This window comes from Poecilia formosa, unplaced genomic scaffold, assembly GCF_000485575.1.
Source record: "Poecilia formosa unplaced genomic scaffold, Poecilia_formosa-5.1.2 Scaffold78, whole genome shotgun sequence".
In the NCBI taxonomy this organism is placed as follows: Eukaryota; Metazoa; Chordata; class Actinopteri; order Cyprinodontiformes; family Poeciliidae; genus Poecilia; species Poecilia formosa.
Window position 1 is genome coordinate 1,038,171 of NW_006800017.1, and position 21,458 is coordinate 1,059,628.

Here is a 21,458-nt window from a genome sequence, read left to right on the forward strand (position 1 = left end):
ACTCTACTAAAATGAGTAAAAATGATGAATAGTAAAAAAAAAATAATAATAAAAAATCTCAAATAAACTGCTCTTCTGGACACATGATTTGCCTCGTGAGGCTTGATTTTCTGTGTTTTTGTCACTAGGGGGCAGCATTTTGCTACCACAAGGTCCATTGTTCCATTCTGATTCAAACTGCTTTCCTGAGCAATTAGTTATCACAAGGTCACGCTTAATTTCTGCTTTTACCTGAAATGAAAGAATTTAATCTTTCACACAAATGCTTAATTCATGCATCGACACTGAAATAATCAATATCCAGCACATTAACACAGCATTTACATTTTAATAGCCAAATGTACAAAAACGGTCAGAGCTGGACATGCATGCAAAAATCTTTTGCCTCCAAAATCCCATGTGAAACCAGCACAAGATATCACATTGCAAAACACAGAAGAAAAAAAAAATTATACAATTTTATATTAAACTCAAGTGACAACTCAACTATTAAAATTCTTTTCAGCATTTATGCAAAAAAAAAAAGATTGGTTACAAAACCTCAATATGTAACAACCCTAAAGGTTGAGTCAGACATTTAACACTGATCTCGTTTGTCTTTTTTAATACAAAATCTGTATATTAAACTAATAAAAAATTTGTTTTTCCATATTTTTATCAGTGACATTACTTGCCAAAAGAATGATCAGTCTGTGCGCTTCTTTATATAGAAAGTTTGAATAAATGTGTCACTTGCCCATTGAAAGTGTTTGTAAAAACAAAATGGTTCTCAAAGTGCATTTTTCTCTGTTCTGATAGGTGGGTAGGGGGCTGAGGGGTTGCTATAAAGTTGGAACGCCGTGAGAAAATTTCAAGTTTCTGAATGCTGCATTAAACATTTCCATCCCACTTTAAATAAAGAAAATTTAATTCATTACAGATGTGAAGCACATGAGGATAAATACTATAAAATGGTAACCTAAACAGATTATTTCAGCTGGAGAATAAGTGGTTGATGAGGAAGTGCTTCAAAAAAGGTTGAAGTGGGGAAAGGTGCAGAGTTTTTCATAACATGCAACCTGAAGTAAGTAATAGCTTTCCTCTTTCCAGAGCTCTCACACAACAATTAATAATAAAAAAAGTCTACAAGGATTTTTTTTCTTTTTAATTTCTTTGTATGTGTGTGTGTGCGCGTGTGTGTATGTAAATGTGTGTTGGAACATTTAAATTGCAACAATCTTCAGACTGTTCCACAAAAGAGGAGTTATGGATCTTCAATGTCCAGGAAATCCTTTCTGGGTGGCACGCTGCCTCTGTACCAGGCGCACGAATCATCGTTCCTTTTGATGCAAGCGAAGTGCTTGGCTTGCTCCCCATTCACCGTCTTCTCAATCACCCAGTCTGTCCAAAGGCACTCCGTCGGGCTGTTGATCATGCAGGGGATGGAGGTGCAGCGGATGATCTGAGGGTTTTAAAAGAAAACTGTGAGGAAAAGCTGCTTTTAGATATAGTTTAAATTTATCAGAACAAGAGAAAACTTTTGTACCCTGCAGTCGCAGCCGGTCTCATAGCGTTGAGTCAGGCTCTTCTTCTGCATGGCGCTCAGTGTCTCCCACTGCTCAATGAAGTCACACAAGGTGATGTGCATCGTCCCATCGGTCTCCAGTTTACCTACATTTAGGAAAATAATGTAAAAGAAGAAATTCTAAATGTCAAAAAGGGACGTACAGATCCATTTTGAACAACGTTTCAAATGTCAAAACACATAGTTGGAGATGAGGCAAACATAATACCGGTGATGAGGTACTCCTTCTTTCCGACAGTGTCCAGAGTCACTCCACACACTGCTGAAGTTGGTGCAGTGTAGATGGCATCGATATCCTGAGTGGGACCTTTGAACATCTGGTGATTCAAACAGCGAAAAGCAGATTTACTATACTGATTATTTGTAGTCATAAAGAGAATCAAAACAGTTTGTCCTCATACCTTGATCTGTTTGACATCAAACCGGATACGTTTGATGGGATTCCCGTAGACATCGTTGCCGCTCTCAACTTCCTGCATTCCAACAACCTTTGCCCTAATAACTAAAGACAGACACACACACACACAGCAACCCAGATGAGCAAATTTTATTTCAATAAGGACATAAAATGACAATGCTTGGCTAAATGTGAACAGTATTTTTTTTTTATTTCAACAACATATCTGAAGACATCATCGCCACCATTTGGCTTGGCAAGCAAAGACAAAGAAGTCGGTTCAGATCAAAGATGCATTATTGTGACTTGAAATCTGATCTCCACAGATGCTACTCATCTAATCTGACTGAGGTGGAGTTGCAAAGAAGAATAGACCAAAAAAATATATATTCAGAGTCTATATGTGCAAATATGGTAGAGACATAGCCCCAAAAAGTTGTACAAATAATTGGACTTGAAAGCCAATTTTATAACTAATGAACATAGGATGAGCTCAATTCACAAAAAAAAAAAAAAGAAAAGTTCTGGATACTTATAAAAATATTAAAAGCATCAAAGTTTGTTTGTAGAGTTTTGAGTAGCATAAACATTCAAGGGGCATAAACACGTTTGCAAGGCACTGTATATCTGAGGGCTCACATGTGCCCACTGTTGAGAAGACAGAAGCACATGAGTGTTTCATCAGCTGCAGTCAAAGAGAGGAATGTGTGCTGCCTGCTTGTAGGTTCTCAGGCCTAGTTAGGAGGAAGCCAGTCAGCAGTCTTTGAAAAGCTGAACAAAATATCTTCCCTTTTGCCTGCCTGCAGGCCTCTTTCTATCGGCCGGCTTTGCCATCTGGATAGAGGTGCTGACGTGCAAATCAAGCACTTCTTTTATTTTTTTTTAATGCATGTTGCCTCAGCTCCTCCCTCGTGAGCTCAGAAAAAAAAAAAAAGCAGCTCATATCCTCAGTGCAAAATATGGCACCAACTGGAACCAAATACCTCTGGATTACCTGCATAATGCATAAAGTATTACTGTAAATTCCTAACACCACCGCAAAAGGAAAAGGCTTACAGTTTACATTTTTAAGAGGGGGAAACCAGCGACAGAGTTAATGCTAACCAGATGTTCTTTCTCAAATTCCAGTTTGGTCTTTGCTTTCTCAAGGTGGCAGCTGCAGATTTCCATGGATCAATACTTACCTACTGCTTTACCAAATAAGATCAACTATTTAAATTACGCCGCCTCTCATAACTGAGCCAACTTTTTTTTTTATTCCAAGTTTGTTGAAAACTTTTTCTTTTTTAAGTCTGTTGCAGACTCGAGCCAAACAGCAATCATTAAACTTTTCATTGTTCCAAAACAGCTCTTAAGAATGTTTAATGACCTTATTTTATGTTTGCTCTGAGATGCCAGCTGTCTTGGTGCTTTTAGACTCTAACCAGAGCTTAGATCACTTAACTACTGAAGATTGGAGAAAACTTTGCTGCTGCTGAACAACTATAAAACAAATGGGAGTAGATCACTCAACCTTGCAATCCTTACAGCAATAACGTCCTTGTAAGTACAGAACAGAATTTATTACTCTGTAAGATTCGAGTTGACAAGAATGTTCAGATTTTAAATCATCCGCACAAAGCAGTTGTTTTTAGCAGACACATTAACAGAACAACGACAGAAGCATTGCTCACGTCACCCATGGTGTATTAAAATATGCCATGTTTATGAGGAGAAAAACTATTGTTTGAAGTTTTCCTCACCAGCTGTTCGCTCTGGAGCCCATGCTGAGGTGCTGAGAAACTCTTGGAAGTTTTCTGCCCCAGCAGCGGATTATTGATAATCCTCTTTTGCTCAAATGTGCAGAATTATTCTGATCACTGCTGGTAGAGTAAAGTAGGACGGATGCAAAACGCATCGGAAAACCATAATAGAAAAGGAAACTGGAGCATGAAGTTGTAAATATGTGTGGGCTGCTACTTTTTATTTAATTCTGTTGTAGTGGATTGAAAATTAGGCTGAGCTATATTATTCCATTAATCCCGTCCTCATACCTCATATCTACTTTAAAGTAATCTGAAGTTTTTTTTTTTGAGGATGAAGGATTTATCATACTTAGGGATTTTATACATAAATCAGAACAAACTAATTAGTTTACCATAAAATAGATAACAAGTGGTAAAAAAACATTGTTTTTCCTTACTCACACTGCATCTTGTTTCCTTAGGATTTAATCAAAGACACTGACTGAAGCAACATTTCCATGGCTAACAATATTTTTTTCAAAAATATTAGAGATAATTTAACACTTAGGATTTAATCAGAAATTTGACTCCTTTCTGTAGTGAAAAGAAGGGTTTTCAATGCCTTTGTAGTATTTTGAGGTTAAAAATTGGGGTAGAAGAGGTAAAAAACAAAAACAACTCCAAGTTTCCAAACACCTGGGCAGGTCAACCTCTTAGCTAAAGAAGATTGTGTTGACTCGATTCCATCAGATGCTCTTAGACTTTCAGCACGTAGCTGTTTTCCGACAAAGAAGTTGTCCTGTTACAGGGAACTAGTGGTTTACTTGTTTTACTCAAGCTGAACATTGATGCGTAAAGACAAAAGTAAACCAAAAATGTAATCAAAATCCAACTAGATGATCAGGCTTTTTTGTGTTTTTCTTTTAAAACTGAGACTAATCATGAATTAATTACGGATTGTCACAATGTTTTTCAGCCTTAATACCATTTGAAAAAGATCATTCAGACTCAGGAGTTTTGGAAAATTGATGGATAGGTGCATTTCAAATTTATGGACAAACATCCAAACACAAAGCTTTTGATTATATCAGCATTGCAAGTTCTTAAAATACCTACATCTTTTAGATTTGGGGATTTTTTTGAGGAATAAGAGTTTCAATTGACATGCGTTAACGTCTTGGCAAAAGCGTTTTGAAAGCCTTGAGGGAAATAATCAAATGTGTAGAAAGTCAGATCAGTGGGTTTGTAGCCACTAGAAACAGGAAAGTATGAAGCTGTTTTTTTTCTTCAGTATATTTCTATCAACCAATTAAAAATAACATGAATTTAGCCAATATCATCATTCATTCATTTTCCTATCCCGGTTTGTTTTTCGTACCCAAAGGTTGGGTAGGGAGAATGTGGGAGGAAACCCACACGGAAACGGGAAGAACCTGCAAGCATACAATGTCCGCTTTTGTTCTGGAGTGACAGTGCAAACCATCACACCACCATGTTGCCCACAATAATCACCAAAAACTATAAAAATGTTTATTTCATCACTCCCATACCACATTGTTTTTCTTCGCCCTCCCCGCTCCTTTTGCTGCAGTTGATTTTATATCCTTTTTCTGGTACACAATTTATATACATCTCTCCTTGGATATGATAATTACTGAAAGAGGCTGACAAAGCCCCTTAGAAGGCTGTGGAGGTTTACAAAACTGGGAACTGAAGGAAGCATTGAATTTTCCCAGTGACTCAAACAATAAACATAAGTTTTTGCAAAATGGTATTGCGGTTATGGGAGTGGGTTTAAAAAAAAACAACAAAAAACAAAGAGGCGAAAAAAGGAACATGCATGTCATGTAATTGCACCTGTTTTCCTCTAAAAAGCCACAAAGGCTGAACAAAAGAAACACAAACAACTCTTTCAGTTCTGTGTGTGCATAAAAAAATACAACTTTTTTTTTTGTTTTTATGACACAAACATCCCTCTGCAAATTAAGCTATTGAGTCTTTTTTTTTTTTAAATCAACCCTCCTGATCAACATCAGGCTAAAACTTAATTTTATCAAGCGAACAAAAGCTCATCAAATGCATCAAATGTCCAAGAGAGATAAACAAACACAACAGTAAGTGACGGTAACAGAAAATGTTCTCAGAATTTGGACAGACTGTTTCTCTTCTGCTCTTCATAAAATAAACAGTTTTCCATGCTGACTCACAGCGACAACTGACCCTCCTCTGCAGACTGATGCAAGTTTATAACTTGTTAAAAATCGAGTAAAAATAAATAAATAAATCGTGCCGTGTCATGGGTCCAGCAAGGAAACATTTTCCACACATCACAGTAAAGTCGTTTAGAGCTGGAAGAGTGAAAACTGAAAAGCCTTTTCAAGACTTGCTTTTTTGTAGGAAATGCAGCATTGCCCAACTTGACTGCATGAGTCAAGTTGGGGAACTGTTCTGGTAATTTACAATTATCATGAAAGTAACAGGAATAAAGCATGATAATAAACTAACTCTCAATTGCCCTTTGCAAATGTTACAAAATGGTTGCATATGTTGTTCTTGAAGGCAAGTCTCTCAACAAGTTTCCTGAATAAATCCAGCGCCTTATTGCTTGCAGGGTGCGCTGGAGAGGGGAAGAAAGAAAGAAAGAAAGAAAGGAAGTAAAGATTCCTGGTTTCAGTGTCAGCACTGTTTGCACAGCTTGAAGAGCTGTGTGTTTATCTGGGAAGCAAAGTTTAGGCTCAGTTCTGCTTTCATGGTCTCAAATGATTCATCCTCCTTGTACAAAAGGGAGATGATGATCTTTTTTTTTGTTGTTGTTTAATGAAATAAAGAAGTGCAGAAGTGCATAATGAGGACACCATCTGGCTTCTGAACATTCTTCTGCCTCAGGCGAAAAGCCAGGACATGGATTTTCATTTATCGGTAATGTTTTTGAGACATCCTCCGATATGATAGGATAAGCAGACATGACGGGGTTCTAGCTAAGCATTTAGTTTGCTGTAATTGAGTAAGAATGACACACTCCAATAAGAAAATGGCCAAAAAGACTGTCAGTGGATTGTGCCTCTCATTACTGTCACTTCACTGCAGTAGTTCGTCTTACAGTGAAATTGTGATGAAATGCTTCCATTTCTCCATTTTTTAGGATCCTTTACGCATGAGGTTGAGCAATTGGCGATGTAGAATGTTCTGCACTGCTGACAGTCTGACCTTCCCTACATCTTGGCGAATTAAGAAATTTGAGGTTTAGCAAATCTGCAGGCGAAGCTGGTTCTATAGAGATACATTACTCTCAACATTTCATCTTCACATAAAAGTTCTACAGCTCACAAAGCGGACCATGAGTTAAATTAAAGCACTAAGAAAATTCATAACCCTTCTGTTTAGAGAGTTTGACCTCTTAGAATTTTTTTTTTTCTTTTTTAGGGTCTATCCATGGTGCTGAAGCTGCAGCCGAGGTGTCGGCATTAGTGTCGTGTCAGAACCTGACCTCAGAGACTCTCATTCAATGAATCAGTCAGGAAGTTCAGGTGAGTATCGGCATCTTGGCTTAGTCAAACGCAGACGCTGTCTGGGTTTAAAAAAAAAAAAGAGTGCCTTATAGAGACAGTTTTGTTGGTTTACAGCCATAAGCGTCAATTGATTTTATGAGACCAACACAAAATAGGGTACAACAGTGAAATGAAGGGAAAATGACACATGGTTTTCAAGGTTTTTGACAATTCCTCTTTGGAAAACTGCTCAGACTAAATCATATTGAATATGGACAGACTGGGAAACATCATTTGTCAGGTTTTACTACAGATTAATAACTGAATTTATATCCGTAGTTGGGCAGATGCATCATAGGAGACACGAAAAAGCTATTAAGTAAATCATTTCCTGTGGCGGTGGCTTTATGAATTTAAATGTTTTCTTTCATAAATCGTCTACATTTAGCTCCACCCATCTTTTTAGCCAATTACTAAAGAAAAACATGCAAACAAAATAATGCCGCCATCACCTTGTGTGACAGTAGCGTCTTCAACATGATGTTCCAGTGTTAGTGTTTCACTACACAGCCTTTTTGTACATTGCTCTAAAAGTTCAATTTTGGTCTCATCCGACGAAAGTAACCTTCGTCATTCAAAGGCCAGCATGTTCCGACAGTAGCCTTTGTAAGTCTTACCACAGAACAAACAGTTTATACTTTTGATGCCGTGGTTTTTAATCTGGTCCTCAGCATCTGCTGTCCTGTATTTTTGAGGTTTCTCTGTTCCAACACACCAGATTCCTACATGGCCTAAAGAAACTGCAGACGGGGAACTTTCTTTCAACAATGTCTCTCTTCTCACGGCTTTTCCAAAGGTCGGTTCTGTGGAGTGCAAGGGTTAGAGTTGACCGGTTCACAGGCACTTACACATGAGTTTCCATCAGCTTCCCGGCCACATCACTGGCTTCATTTAGGGGTATAAGTGCAAGATTTTTATTGGCAATTACTTTTTTGCAAACATGGAATCATTTACATTGCGTTTCACCATGATGTGCTACTTTGTGTAGCTCTGCCACATAAAAGCCTATTAAAAGATATTAGACTGTGTGGCTGCAAAGTGACAAAATGAGGAAAACATTCAGGGGTACGAATGCAGGAAACTGTAAAAACAGCATTCAGAGCAGATTTAAAATGATCGTACTGCAAGTAAAAGCCAACGACATAAGAGTTAAAATGAGTTTCTTTTACCTACTCACAATGATTAAACATGACTAACTAATTTCAGGAAGAGAGAGGGGGCGAGGACTCACTTAAAGTCAACAGGTAGCTAGGTGGATACCTGTAATTAGAGGTGTTGGGTTTTTCCCACTGTAAACCTTCTCCAGCAATGGCAAAACAACCATTTCACACACTGGGACATTCACGGAATGATGCAACTATGCAAGGAAGGAAAATCCTCTTCATGCAACAGTCTGAAACATTCATGGCCTGTTCCCCAGCTATCAAACTGCTCCAAATAAAAGACAAAAAGAAAGAAGCAAAACCAGCCTTTTGTTGGCAGTAAATTCTTCAGGACAAAAAAGGGTTTCTTTAATCTCCATAGCTGAGGAATCTCATGGCTAAGGAAAAATCACTAAATGAGTTCTCTTCTGTGTAAGAGCCACACACTCAGGCTGCTATGGAATAAGGGGAGTGTGGGGGGAAAGGGGGTGGGCTCAGAAACCCTAATTCAAATAACAGCACAAGCTGGTCCCTGTTAGCTCCATGTATTTCTTAAAAGGAAAAAAAAAAGAGCAGTGTTTTGTAAAAGGCAAAATGTTTACTTCACCTTCGGAAAATGAAAGAAAAAAAATAAACAGCCAATAAGGAATCTTTCATATGTTGCCAAATTTCTATGTTTGCACAGAATATCAATGGGAAATACAACAATATGTCAACGTTTTCAGACTTCAGAGATGATGAGTGTGCCATGTAAACACAATTAAGACAGAGAAAAAAAACTTTCCAGGAGATTGGCAGTATCAGTATTTCTTTAAACTTCACTTTATAGCATATGGTTTTATATATATATATATATATATATATATATAGGAGAGAGTGCAGAAACCGCAAGCGCAAGATTCAGGAACATCAACAGATGATTAGCTGGTTAAAAGGGGAGGGACATGGAAAGAAAACTTAATCCTCCTACATTTTTTTTTTTTTTTTTGCTAAGCCCTGCAGCCTGGCTTTGTTTGGGAGCAGAAATAACTGCACTTATGAATGCTAATTTTTTACATTTTTTTTTTTTTTTTTTACCGTAAATAGAAAGTAAAGATTCTTTCGAGAGACAGTGAACGACTTATGTGCAGCATAAACAAATGCATCTTTTGCTTAATAGTTGTATTAAATAGTAGCCGTAAAGTGAACTCACCGACGTCTGAGTTGCAGAATGCCTGTTGAGGATGCGCAGGGGAGCAGCTGCAGGCTTCTGCCATTTCTTCAACGCGCCACAGAAACAGGATCGCCAGAGCGACCAAACAGCTGTTCATTGTGCAGCTCATCTTTAAAAACTTTCAACTTACAAAGTGGGGGTTTAGAAGAAGGAGGTTGCGCAGTGGAGAGTACCCTAAAGCCTAACAAAGAAGAAGTGAAATGATCCCCTGCTGTAGAACAGACGGTGCAAACTGACTGTCAAAAAGTATGAGGCGGCCAGTGGAGGCGAGTAGAGGGTCTTTCCCGTTGCAAAGCCGATCACACTTGATCCCTGACTGTTTTCCACAAGAGGAAAAGCGAGTTTTATTTGCAGGCATCAGGCTCCGCCTCTTCTTCAGGGCGGCGTGCTGAGGGGTCAGGGCCTCCCAGTTTTTCACATGTGAGGGCGAACTCCGTCAGCTCCGATCTGACGTACGTCAGTTGCATGAAGAGGCCGGATAATTAAGTCACACTCCAACGTCTGACCTTCTCCTTTTTTTTTTACATACAGAAAAAAAAATCTGTATTTCTTAAATCTATAATTTCTTGAACTAAACTTAACCTGTGTCCCGTAGATGACTGCGTGGTCTAGTCTCCCTGCTAATGTCACAAATAAATAAATAAATAAATAAATAAATAAATAAATAAATAAATAAATCTTTCTGGAGTGTGCACGCTTTGTGCATAGATTTTTGCTCATAAACCTGAGGTGGAAAACAAAAGTTGTCCTTCTTTTTGAAACACTGATGTAAAGACTACAAGCTATTATGTTTAGGGTTATAACAGTTGATTAGATATTTTAAATTGCTTTGAATTTATTTTCCCCATGTTTTCGCATGATATCACCAGGAAACAGAGCCAAAACATTGATGCCTTTTGGGAAATTCTAGGTTCCTTCACACCTGAACTTGAACTAGCGAAGTAAAGTTTTGATGACGTCATTGTCCATTAAAATGACGAGGACATGGTTTTTAGAAATATTTCCTTGTCCATCCATACTCGTGAAAATCTTTTTTTTTTTTTTTTTTTTTTTAAAGAAATACATCTCACGTTTTAGTAGTCAGCAACCAGCAAGGAAGGTTTCTGTCATGTTAAGAGCAGCTGAAACAAACTGATCAGCACAATAAAAGTAAACATGATTTCTAACAGTCTGACACCCTCAACCTGTTCCAGTAAAGTTTGTTCTTTCATAATGTGATATTACTGCCAATATTTTTGATAAGGTGCTTTCGACATCATCAGTGCCATTGATAAGTCTCATTGAATTTTGTGTTTATCTTAAATGTTCTTGCGTCATTTGAATTTGGTTGTTGGATTTTTTTTTTTTTTTTATCAGAAACTGATTCTACTCCAAAGTACAAAACATTAAATTACATTTAACTACAGTTTTCTTTCTGTTTTTGGTCGAAGCTGGATGAGAAATAACGTAGATTAAGACTCCTTTCATAATTAAAATTTAAAAAGGATCCAGCAACTAAAAGTAAAAACTAACCAGAATTTTCTTTTATTCTGTCATCATCCAAACCTCAACCGGCACTAATGCGCCATCCGTCGTGACGTCACTGCCCATATATGGTACGGTTGAGCGTTTTTGAGTGCTTGCTCAAATACTCTGGAAGTAATAAAATAAAATTACTACATCAGTATTCTCATCTAAACTTTATGTTTATGACATATTCTTGTTTCCTGTATTTTATTTTATTTTTTGTGGTGAAAAATACACGCAACACTTCTGAATTGAAAAAAAGAAACAGCGCCTCTTACTGATGCACTATTTAATGTCTGTCTAAGAGTATAGGATTTGGTTTTTTTTACGTTTACTAATGATTTTGTTTTTCATCATTTTAAACCTCAAACGAAAATCTAAATATTTTTCTTTTACTTTTGACGTCATTAAACAAAAATGCCTTGTTTTATTTTTTCAACTTTCTGAAGATTATAATATTAAACTATGTACTGACTGACCATTTGTGCACTAAAGATTAATATTTAAAAACGTAATATTTTGTGATCAGTAACTCAGCTTATAAGACAATGAATTTCTCTTTGCTGCTCTTTTCTTGAGCTTAGTTGTTTATTTTCCTTCAGACTCGTCTATATTTCTTCTCTTGACTTTGCCACTTTTAGATCACGGGAAAACAGTAACATCAGACAAAGACACAAGAAAGAGAAAACTATTAATTTGAAATTGTAATTTAATTTGCTTTAGGGGATTAAAAACCCAAGTAACCAAACCTGTAGTGAAACTGTGATTCCTTCCTTGATAAACCAAGAATAAGCCGTGATTAAACACATGTTTGTTTTTTATTTGTTTATTTGTCTGGGGGCATGTACCAAAAACCTGAGTGAGCAAATACCATCGTATTCATCCCTGAAAGCTTTGAGACAAATATTCACGACTATATCATGTGTCCTATTGAATTTTGCTTAACTATCACAGCATTTTCGAAACAAATAGAATAAACAATATACAAACAGTTTAACACTGTACAGATGGAGAAAATGCTCTATCAGTAACATTGAGAGACAATGTTGCCTCCTCAGGACATGAGCAACTAGCTGTCATTCATAGACCTGTTCATTCTGCTCTGAAGCAGATTTAAAAGGAAAAAAGCCAAAAAAGAAAAAAAAAAAAAAAAAGATAAATGGCCTGTACTAGTTTAGGGATCTGTCTAATCCAAAGGACTCCAAAGTGCCTCACAAAGCATTCAGTCATTCAAACATTCAGTGTGTGAATGTGCGTTCATACACACACTCACACGCCGATGGTGGCAAGCTACTGGATTATAGCCACATCTGCAGACTTACAGAGATGAACTGGATGACGCAAAAACTTTTCAAAGAGTTATATCATAAGAGGTCGTTGGGGAAATGAGAGCAAAGTTCAGCCAGGCGGTTTTATGAAAAACCAGGAGGTCTGTGTACCTGGATAGTCTAAAGCTCCTCTAAAGCTCCTAAAATGTAAATTTAACAAAAGCAGGTGATATCACTTTAGAACGGTTATTGCCATTCTTCATGCAGTCGACTAACAAACAACTGGCAGGGATGAAGCTTGTAAAGAGCAGAAACAATTTCTTAACATCGACTCAGATCAAAAACTTGCATAAAAACCACACTGAAAATGGCAAATATCAGCATCATTTTTATAAACCACACATAAAGATCATACTTAATAATCAACAATGCATACAAATGATCTGTAGATGCAATAATAACAATAATATCCAGCTTTAGGTGAGGGTGTAATTAGGATACCCACAAACCAATTTCCTTTTAAAATGGCTAAAATAAAACATGGCCACATCAATCTGGTGAGCAACACAAGATCAGGAAAGTCCTGGGCGGAGTAAAACCTCAGATTTTAATCTCGCTGAGATGCTGTGGGGGGACTTGAAACAGGCTGCACGCACAAGAAACCCCTCAAACGTCTCACAGTTGAAAGTGAGGCATGAAGCAAACTTTCCTTAGAACTGTGTCAGAGACTGGTAGATGGCAAGAAGCAATGCCACTAAACTTATTCCAGCCAAAAAAAAATGGGTAAGACTAGCTATTCAGGATTAGGATCTCCCAGTGCTTTCCGCAGTAAGAATATACATTTTTGTTGGTACTGTTACTCTATTGAGTAAAACAATGTCTATTTTTGAATTCTTTACCAGAGTCTGTAAACAATGACATGTTCTTTGGTTTTATTTTCCACATTACAATAAGAATCAGCAGCTGTGTTTGTTCTCCTACTATCTTTGAGAATGTTTTACTGTAATCCTGAATTGTTCCCTTCCCAATAATATAAAATGCCGAGTAACCCTCATCCCACGCAGCAGTTAGTCAATGAGTTGTTTCAGTGAGAGTGTTTATGCATGTAGACTCACTTTCAGGAAAAAAGATAAAACAAGGATGTCTGTAGGAGACTTGGCATGTTGGTGAAAAGTGACATCATCCCCTCATGCTTAATAGATTCAGTCTGGTAAGCCCCTCAGCACAAGCAAGCCAACGGCCTCCATTTCTCAGTAGAAGAAGCATATTCTCATATTCTTACATTATTTTTATTCCTAGACGCATGGACAGATATAGACTGTTCGTTTATTGGAAACTTCACCTCTTCGACAGTGCCTCTGGAAGATGAGGAATTGCTGTGTGTAATAGTGCTGATGATTGACAATAAAAATAAGAGAAGGGAAAAGATGGAACAAGGACTGTGGCTGCTTTTGCACGCTGACCTCATATTTGGCCGCTGACTGTCAGTGGTCTCGCCACTCTGGCAAATATTTCCACTGTTTTTCATAGTTTAGCAGTTTTCCTCGGTTCTTTTCCACAGGTCTCTCTCTCTCTCGCTGTATGCCTGACTTAAAAGCTCGCAAAAGGATGACCCAATCAGTGTATCGCCCCTCTTGTGAACATCCATTTCACTTCCCCGTAAAAGTGGTGCCAGTTATATTAGGAAAATTCCCAATAACTCGAAAACAGAGTGGAAGTTACCAGAAACAAAAGGCGTATCAAGAGACGATAACACAGACGTCAGGGTGTGATGCAGAGATCAAGAAACACGAAAGGAAGTGACACATCCCACATAGTTGGGAATTTGCTTCTGTCTCACTCTGGAGGTTTACTGGAGGCAGCGGAGGGGCACCAGACGCCGCCTTCTGGGCAATAAACCGCCTGCCCCTTCTCCAAACATTCATCTTCCTTTTCTCAAAGATGCTGGAACGCCGGGTCAACAAGCTTCTGGGCATATTTGAAATGACCTCGCAACCTGACCATTCTGCGTGTCTTTCCGCATTGCGGATCTCATCTTAGACACAGCATTTCTCATGATTCAAGACCTGCATTATTATATCAACATTTGGATTTAATTTTGCTGAAATAAGGTGGATTTGTCCAAGAAGTGCAATGTAAGCAGTCCCCCTTCTTGAAATGCTAAAAAAGGGCCTGAAGCTGGCCCGGTGAACTGGCCCTTATGCCTTAAATTACAGACTTTCTTAGCCAGGAATAGTCTCCAAAGGAAGAGCTCAATAAGGCATAAAAAGAGGGTCTCATTGTGGGGAACGGGTGGGTGCTGTGGTAGAGGCCCACATCCTAACTCACGCCTCCTGTTCCCCGGTGCCTGCACACTTTGTGCATGACCTGACCATTTTGCAGCTTTTCAACCAATTATCCATCCATAAACATGGGGGATTTCCGAAGATTTTTCCATTCATCAGTGCAGCCGTACACATACGAACAGTGACAACACAGGACAGTGAATCAGTCTTACGAACTGCATGAGGGGACATAGTGGAGGTGGGAAAACATCTGCTTTACAGATCCTCAAACAGTAAATAACACAACCACATCACACACTCAAGGGTCAACTGGTTTGACCTGCCTACAACTTTGGGTCAAACCATATTAGTCACTGTGAGTATGCTGAAAGGGATCACGGTGTTTCCTGCGAGTCTTCATGGTGTTACAAAAGATCTGTTGTTGGGCAATTAACATGCACGCTCGCAGGGACTTTCACTTTTACCTCATGAACATCTGTAAACGTTCGTACGGGATTACTTAGTCATTTCCTCTGCAGAACACAATAACACCAGTCCCTGATTTGCAGCCATGTTGAGGGCAGCTCTTGAAATAATTTGTAATTTAATATGCTTTGTAGAATTTAAAAATGAGTCTGAAAGAGCCTTTGAAGAGCAAAGAGAAAAGTCATTACCTTTCCTGAAAATTACGCCGTAAAGTTCAGACGAACAATTTCTTTCCAGTAAAACCACCATGAGCACTTCATTAAAGCTGATATCTGTTTCTTAACTTTTAGTAACCCCCGTGTTTTTACATACGTTTTGTCCTGAAAGGGACAGATACACAACAGCACCGACAAAAATGAGTAAAACAAGTGTTTTATGCCTGTATAATGGCGCTTACAACAGGAGCTAATTTGCAGCACTTTTTCTGTAATGTATGTATGCACTGGCATGACTTATAGTCGAAACCAGAAGTTTACATACACCAAATAAAAGAGATTTTTTTTTTCTGACTGTCTGAAGTTGAATCAGAACAAACTTCTTGTTTGGTCTGATTTTTTCATCTTCGCATTAGCTGAAATGTTCCAAAATACACAAAATTATATAATATTACATAAGCTGCAGACAAGTATTTGCATCTTTGTTTGCCACTTTTTGAAAATAATCATACATTGCCATATTTTAGATATAATAAACATTCTGCATGTGTGTTCAGATTTGGTACTTGTACCGAATGCGAACAGCAAACGTTTTCTGCATTAATACATTTTGTTACTCTCTGCGTTTCTTGTTAGGAATCTTTTTCGTCTTTATAAACTGTGTTGTTTGTTATTGGGTGTGTTCGCTCCCATATTTGTGTTTTGTTGTGGCCAGCTTGGAAAATTGAGAAATTTTGGAGTTCAAGTGATGAAACTACATGCAAAGAGTCATGTTCAGAAATGCCACTCAAGAGAATTTCACAATTTCGGAGCGAATCAAACAAATAAACAGACATGACTTGTTGAATGAAATATTTTGTGGGTAAAGTGACATAAGAATTCAATTATTATAAACAGTTAGTCATACCCCAACTGATAACCTATAATGAAATATCTGAACTTTTTATTATGGTTAGTTTCTGAGCAGGAATTCCTCACATCCCATACTCTCTCCTCTCTCTGACTAATTCACTTCTGCTAGCTTACATCAGACTGGTGGAGCCGTCATGAATCACATTTAAGCATAAACAAGGATCACCTTTTTGTTGCATGTGATCAACTCATTTTTTGCAGTCACCGACACATCTTTAGTCACAGTGTACTTACTTTATAAACCACATGTCCATGCATGCAGGTGAGACACAGTTGTGTGTAGCTGAAATTCAGGAATGCGAGAAAATGATCTTATGTTTGTTGAAAGCGTAACTTCCTTGGAGGATCCGATGATTCATTGGGAGAAAACTGTTTAGCTTCAGCTTTCTGGCAGACAGCTCAAGTGTTTGGGCCTAAGCATACCGGTATTTGGACTTATTTATAACTTCCTCCGCTTTAAAAAAGAAATAATAATCGATGAGCAGGATTATGTGCTTCAATCACAGGCAAACAGGCCTTTTCATAGTTTTCCTCACTGATACCTTTGTATAATAACATGATTAGGACAGGTAAACATGCTACCAGTCACTATAGGTGATGTTGGGTGTGGAGAGGCCTTATTTTATACTTAACTTGAACTGTAAAGGATAAATGACCACAATGCAGAAAAAGCATTAAAATGATTTTCCAAACAGATCATTGCAAAATTCTCAAAGGGGCGCTTTCTTGTTTGAGAGCCAATGTCCGATCCACCACACCTCTTCCTTACTATGAGCCAAAAATCTACTGTTGTTCCCAAACGAGTTCTTTTAACTTTCAACTTTCCTGAAGCATGTAAAGAAAAAGAAGCAGCAACACTTTGATGACATTTTGAATCACTTTAATTGTTTCCCCAAGTGAAAGATATGATACCGATATTCATTGAAATACAAAAGAAAATTGTTGTAGGAACAGAAAACATTTAAAAGCAAATTTGCTATTTGATTTAAATTAGTTAAAGAGTAATAACACAAAGTGATCGTACTACTTGTAATCATTTTTTTAAGGTTTTCGCTGGCTCTAGTGGCCTTTATTTGAAAGTGCCAAGACCAGAAAGTAGGTAAAGAGAGGGAAGACATGCAGCAAAGTTCAAAAGGTCGGGATTTGAACCTGTGAAGGCCGCATTGAGGACTAAGGCCTCCTTATGTGGACTGTGCTTAACCCCTGTGCCATCACCACACCCTGTAGTCATCACTTTATGTCATTTCCTGTCATTGGGTCACACAAACTCTGGTCTCACCGCAAATGTGTAAATGTAATTGTCGTCAGGACAGGGATAGACAAGAGCCGGATCAATGTGAGCCATGTTATTGCGGAAGGCCTGGATCTGACAGATGTACTTATTCTGACATGTCAGCAGGACGCGGTTGTCAAAGCGGATGTTACGCCTCAAATTGTTGTTCTGCATAGACAGCTTTGCCGCGGGAGCTGAACTGCAATGCACACCTTCCCTTGAACAATCGTCACTGGTTTTGAAGACATTTGCTGCCCAGGTGAGCCGGCTGTTCTCACACGCAGCAATGCCGTGGAGAGATGTATGAAACGATATTTGTGAAGAGGGTGGAGGAGAATTGTAATATCGGTTATAAGAGCCATAACCATACCGTTGAGAGTTGTAGTAGTGTCGTCTTGGACTTGATGACAATTTTGATGAATCAATAGCAGTACTCCAGGTCTCACCTGTGTAGATTCTGGGCTTGTAATCACCATTCTCTTGGTCTAACTGTGATTTGGTCAGAGTACTGTAAAGTACAATAAACTGATATGCTTTCAAGACACTGTCATGATATAGATCCCTGTGAGCGCTGAAGAGAAGAGATTTGGACTCCAGATCATACAGCTTCTCAGCAGGAATCATGGGGAAGCGAATCAGACGGAGCAAATCAACCTGCTGTTCTGAACTCAGGGAGCTACCATTGTTTGTGATCCAGCTTTCAAGAACCTGCAGTACAAAATACTCATCAGGCACCACCAAATCTGAGCGGGTGAGGAGGCTATGAAGGAGCTCCAGAGGAAGATCGGCCCAAACAGGGGAACCGGTCAGGCTTTGGAAGTTCCAGGCCATGTACTGGACGCAGCTGTCCCTGAGGATCAGATCCTTTGTCTCAACTGCATACTTGTAAAGTGAAACTTGGGAGTAAAACGAAGCATCATTGGGGAGACTTTTAGAGATCACCTGACCTACATCCTCAAACAGTTTCCTTAATCCAAACTCTGAAGCAAGCTGATGGAGGCACATCGCAGAGGAATAGGTCACATTGATCTGACGAGTATAAAGGTACCTGTAATGGAGCAGATCATAAAACATTTTTAAAAGAACTAAGTACTTACAGAATAAACACACAGACATAAATTAGGTTCAGCGTACCTTATTATGGAAGTGGAATATGACTGGCAGGTTGTGTTGACAGACACTGTGATGTTATTTTCACCAACTGAAGCACTGAAGTAAGGGTATAACATGAGGATAGCTTTGTGTGCACAGATTGTATTCGTAGTCTCTTCTGGGGTGCCGTCTTCTTGTTTGGTTCCATTTGAGGTCTGGAATGTGATCAGGAAGTCACAAGCGGTACCACTGTCATAGATTATTCCGAGATCCTCTGAGAGGGTGGTGCTGTGGTCCAGTGAGAATACAGAGTCACTCTGGGTCCTCTGGGCACTACTGTCATCTTGAATTTTTAAGACTGAGAACCAAAGAGGCAAAAACATACAGGAAATATAAAAAAGGCTTAATAATATCACAAGAACAGCTAGAAAAAAATACAATCAGAAAATTTTAAACAATAATTAAAACAATTTTTCAGAAATCTAGAACATTGTGATCAAAACTAGTTAAAAACAAGTTAACCAAAATATATTTCATTGGATGATAATGGTAACTATGACATGTAAAGACGTGGTTAATTGTTTTAATACATTTATTCTAAGCATTGGTATTGAGAGAGAAGAACAAATTCTTAGTTGACAGTCTCTGAGACAGGAATGTGAATTCAATGTTCCTTACAGAAGAGAATAACAAAGAAATGATCTAAACAGTATTTAAATGTACAAATAAGATATGTACTAACTGTGAGGATATAGATGATGTTTCTGGAAAAGGTTCTTGAGGGAATTTCTAAACTATTACTTCTGTGTCTTACTGTTTCTAAGTGCAGATACATTTCCAAACAAAATGGAAGTTACTAAACTTGTACCTCTGTATAAAACTGGGAATTAATACCACTTTATGAACCACAGCCTGTCTTATTACTACCTCGACTCTCCAAAGTTCTAGAAAATTCTCTTTAATAAACAGTTAAATTCATTGACAAAAACGCAAATAAATAGTAATTTTGACCCTGTGAATCATGAATCAGACATGACCCTTATCTCAACAGGAGCAACATTTCAAAATGGAAGAAGAGCTATCTTTGTGACAGGGAGCAGCAGTTTGTCAAAATGAGTGATTACTGCTCTTCTTGTTTAGACATTATTTATACCATCCACCAGAGGTCAGTATTGGATCAGTTTTGTTCATTAATGGATTGTGTGCATTTACTTAATTACTTACTCTTCAAGCAGTGGAAAAATACATTTTTGTGAAATGAAAGGTACTTTTTCAGTACTAGAGTTAACATACTTTGTGGGTCACAGATAACTCCAGCGTCCTCTTGATGCCCGCAGTTATTTACTCCCCAGCCACTGGATCTACAAGACACAAGCTTTTGCTCTTGGCCGCTACAGCCGACGTCATCAAGCCAAATGGGTCCATGTGCTGTGTTAATAACAAAAAAATAACAACAATTATTAAGTACTTAAAGTTTCTAGAAATTACAAAAATTACCACATGGTGTGAGATGAGCTTATAAGTAGTTTTGAATTTACAACTCTCCATAGATAGCTGTCCTTTCACTGCCATCTGGCAGCGCATGACTGGAAAAATAGGGTACCTTGTCCGTAGCGGGCTTTAGTCACTGCATCTATGGCCCCTTGGAAGTTCAGTTGACGACAGACCACCTGGGCATCAGACAGGTCCCAATCGTCGTCACACACCGATCCCCATTGCCCTTGATGGTAAATCTCAACACGGCCCTCTGAGGGGCTGCTTGAGCCAGACAGCCTCACATCGCCTTCCTTTGGCTCACGGCTGCTTCCTATTTAGCAAGATCAGACAAAGGCTTGAAAGGCAAATATCTGTCATTTAAGTCAGTCAAGATGCATCAAGGAACTTATGTGACTTACTGTGATTGTTGAGCGCACATTCTCCTTCTGAGAAATACAGAAGTGCAAGAAATATTGCTGCAAGTAGTTTTGTGAACATGTCCAAACTCTAATGTAGAAATCTAAAGACAAAAAAAAAGAGAGAGAAACATGCATTTAGATGTAATTTACATACGTTTTTGATCAAATCTTATTTTCTTTTACTCCAAACCTATTGAAACATGATGGTTTAAATGGGAGATGTATTGAATTGGTTTCTGCTGCTTGGATGTTTTTATTTGGATCAGAAGGAGTATGCTAAGATACGTATAGTATTTGCTTCAAAAGAGACGTACTCTGTTGGCAGAAGTTGTAGCACATACATAAGACTAATTAAAAAAATGCAAAAAAAAAATAGGACAAACAAATCTGAATAGTTTATTTATAATGTAAATACCTACTATTATTGAGAAAGTATTGTCATTGGTGAGAGGTGTTAAGCTTCTTTGGATTTGGATTTTTTAAAGTTAAAGATCTTGACTAATGCTCATTAGCTATTAAAGCATATGTTATAAATGAAAAGGATAATTTTCTGAAATTTGCAGAAGGATTTTAAAAAAATATAAAAAATTAAATCCAATTTAAAGTCAAATACAAACCTCTTCGGTGCTTTCTAACAATTGCATTTCAGTTAAAGTGAAAATAAAATAAATTCAACTATTTTTTTCTTTATGGTTTACTGCACTGGATAAAGGATATCCAGATCAAATAATAAATCACTGTCCGATAAAACAATACCCACCTTCAGCCCTCTGATTTTGATCCTCTGGAGCTGCCTCTCTTTTCAATTCTTCAAGTCAAACTTCTCCCCTTCTCCCCTGTCAAAGTGTAGTGGAAAACAAGGGATGCCGAATATATATGTTCTGTCACCAGATGTATCACTCCCCCAGCGTTCCCAGCAATTTGAATAACAAATTGCTGGGAACGCAAAGAATAACAAACACTATTAGAAAAATGAATTGTTCAATGAACATATCTTACCATTTCAATATGATATAGTT

At 38.0% G+C, this 21,458-nt stretch overlaps 2 protein-coding genes across 2 annotated transcripts; both read right to left on the bottom strand.

Moving 5' to 3' along the window:
- Positions 1–306: 306 nt before the first annotated feature.
- timp2b (TIMP metallopeptidase inhibitor 2b) lies at positions 307–9,927 on the bottom strand. The gene is made up of 5 exons (XM_007556337.2): positions 9,568–9,927; positions 1,966–2,066; positions 1,773–1,881; positions 1,526–1,650; positions 307–1,441 (listed from the first exon to the last, which is right to left on the bottom strand). Exons 1-5 carry the CDS (start codon positions 9,695–9,697, stop codon positions 1,244–1,246), a joined length of 663 nt encoding a protein of 220 aa, XP_007556399.1. The 5' UTR covers positions 9,698–9,927; the 3' UTR covers positions 307–1,243.
- A 7,174-nt stretch (positions 9,928–17,101) lies between these two features.
- On the bottom strand, positions 17,102–21,305 carry LOC103140959 (galectin-3-binding protein A-like). The gene is made up of 6 exons (XM_007556338.2): positions 21,200–21,305; positions 20,440–20,540; positions 20,148–20,351; positions 19,838–19,972; positions 18,587–18,902; positions 17,102–18,500 (listed from the first exon to the last, which is right to left on the bottom strand). Exons 2-6 carry the CDS (start codon positions 20,516–20,518, stop codon positions 17,438–17,440), a joined length of 1,797 nt encoding a protein of 598 aa, XP_007556400.1. The 5' UTR covers positions 20,519–20,540; positions 21,200–21,305; the 3' UTR covers positions 17,102–17,437.
- Positions 21,306–21,458: the final 153 nt, after the last annotated feature.

Coding starts and splice junctions, on each gene's coding strand:
- LOC103140959 (XM_007556338.2), bottom strand. CDS start 20,518: ATGTTCACAAAACTACTTGCAGCAATATTTCTTGCACTTCTGTATTTC. Junction 19,973..20,147: donor TAAAGCCCGCTACGGACAAG/GTACCCTATTTT, acceptor TTATTAACACAG/CACATGGACCCATTTGGCTT. Junction 18,501..18,586: donor TATTCCACTTCCATAATAAG/GTACGCTGAACC, acceptor GCTCCATTACAG/GTACCTTTATACTCGTCAGA.
- timp2b (XM_007556337.2), bottom strand. CDS start 9,697: ATGAGCTGCACAATGAACAGCTGTTTGGTCGCTCTGGCGATCCTGTTT. Junction 1,651..1,772: donor GAAGGAGTACCTCATCACCG/GTATTATGTTTG, acceptor TCCTAAATGTAG/GTAAACTGGAGACCGATGGG. Junction 1,442..1,525: donor AGACCGGCTGCGACTGCAGG/GTACAAAAGTTT, acceptor TAAAACCCTCAG/ATCATCCGCTGCACCTCCAT.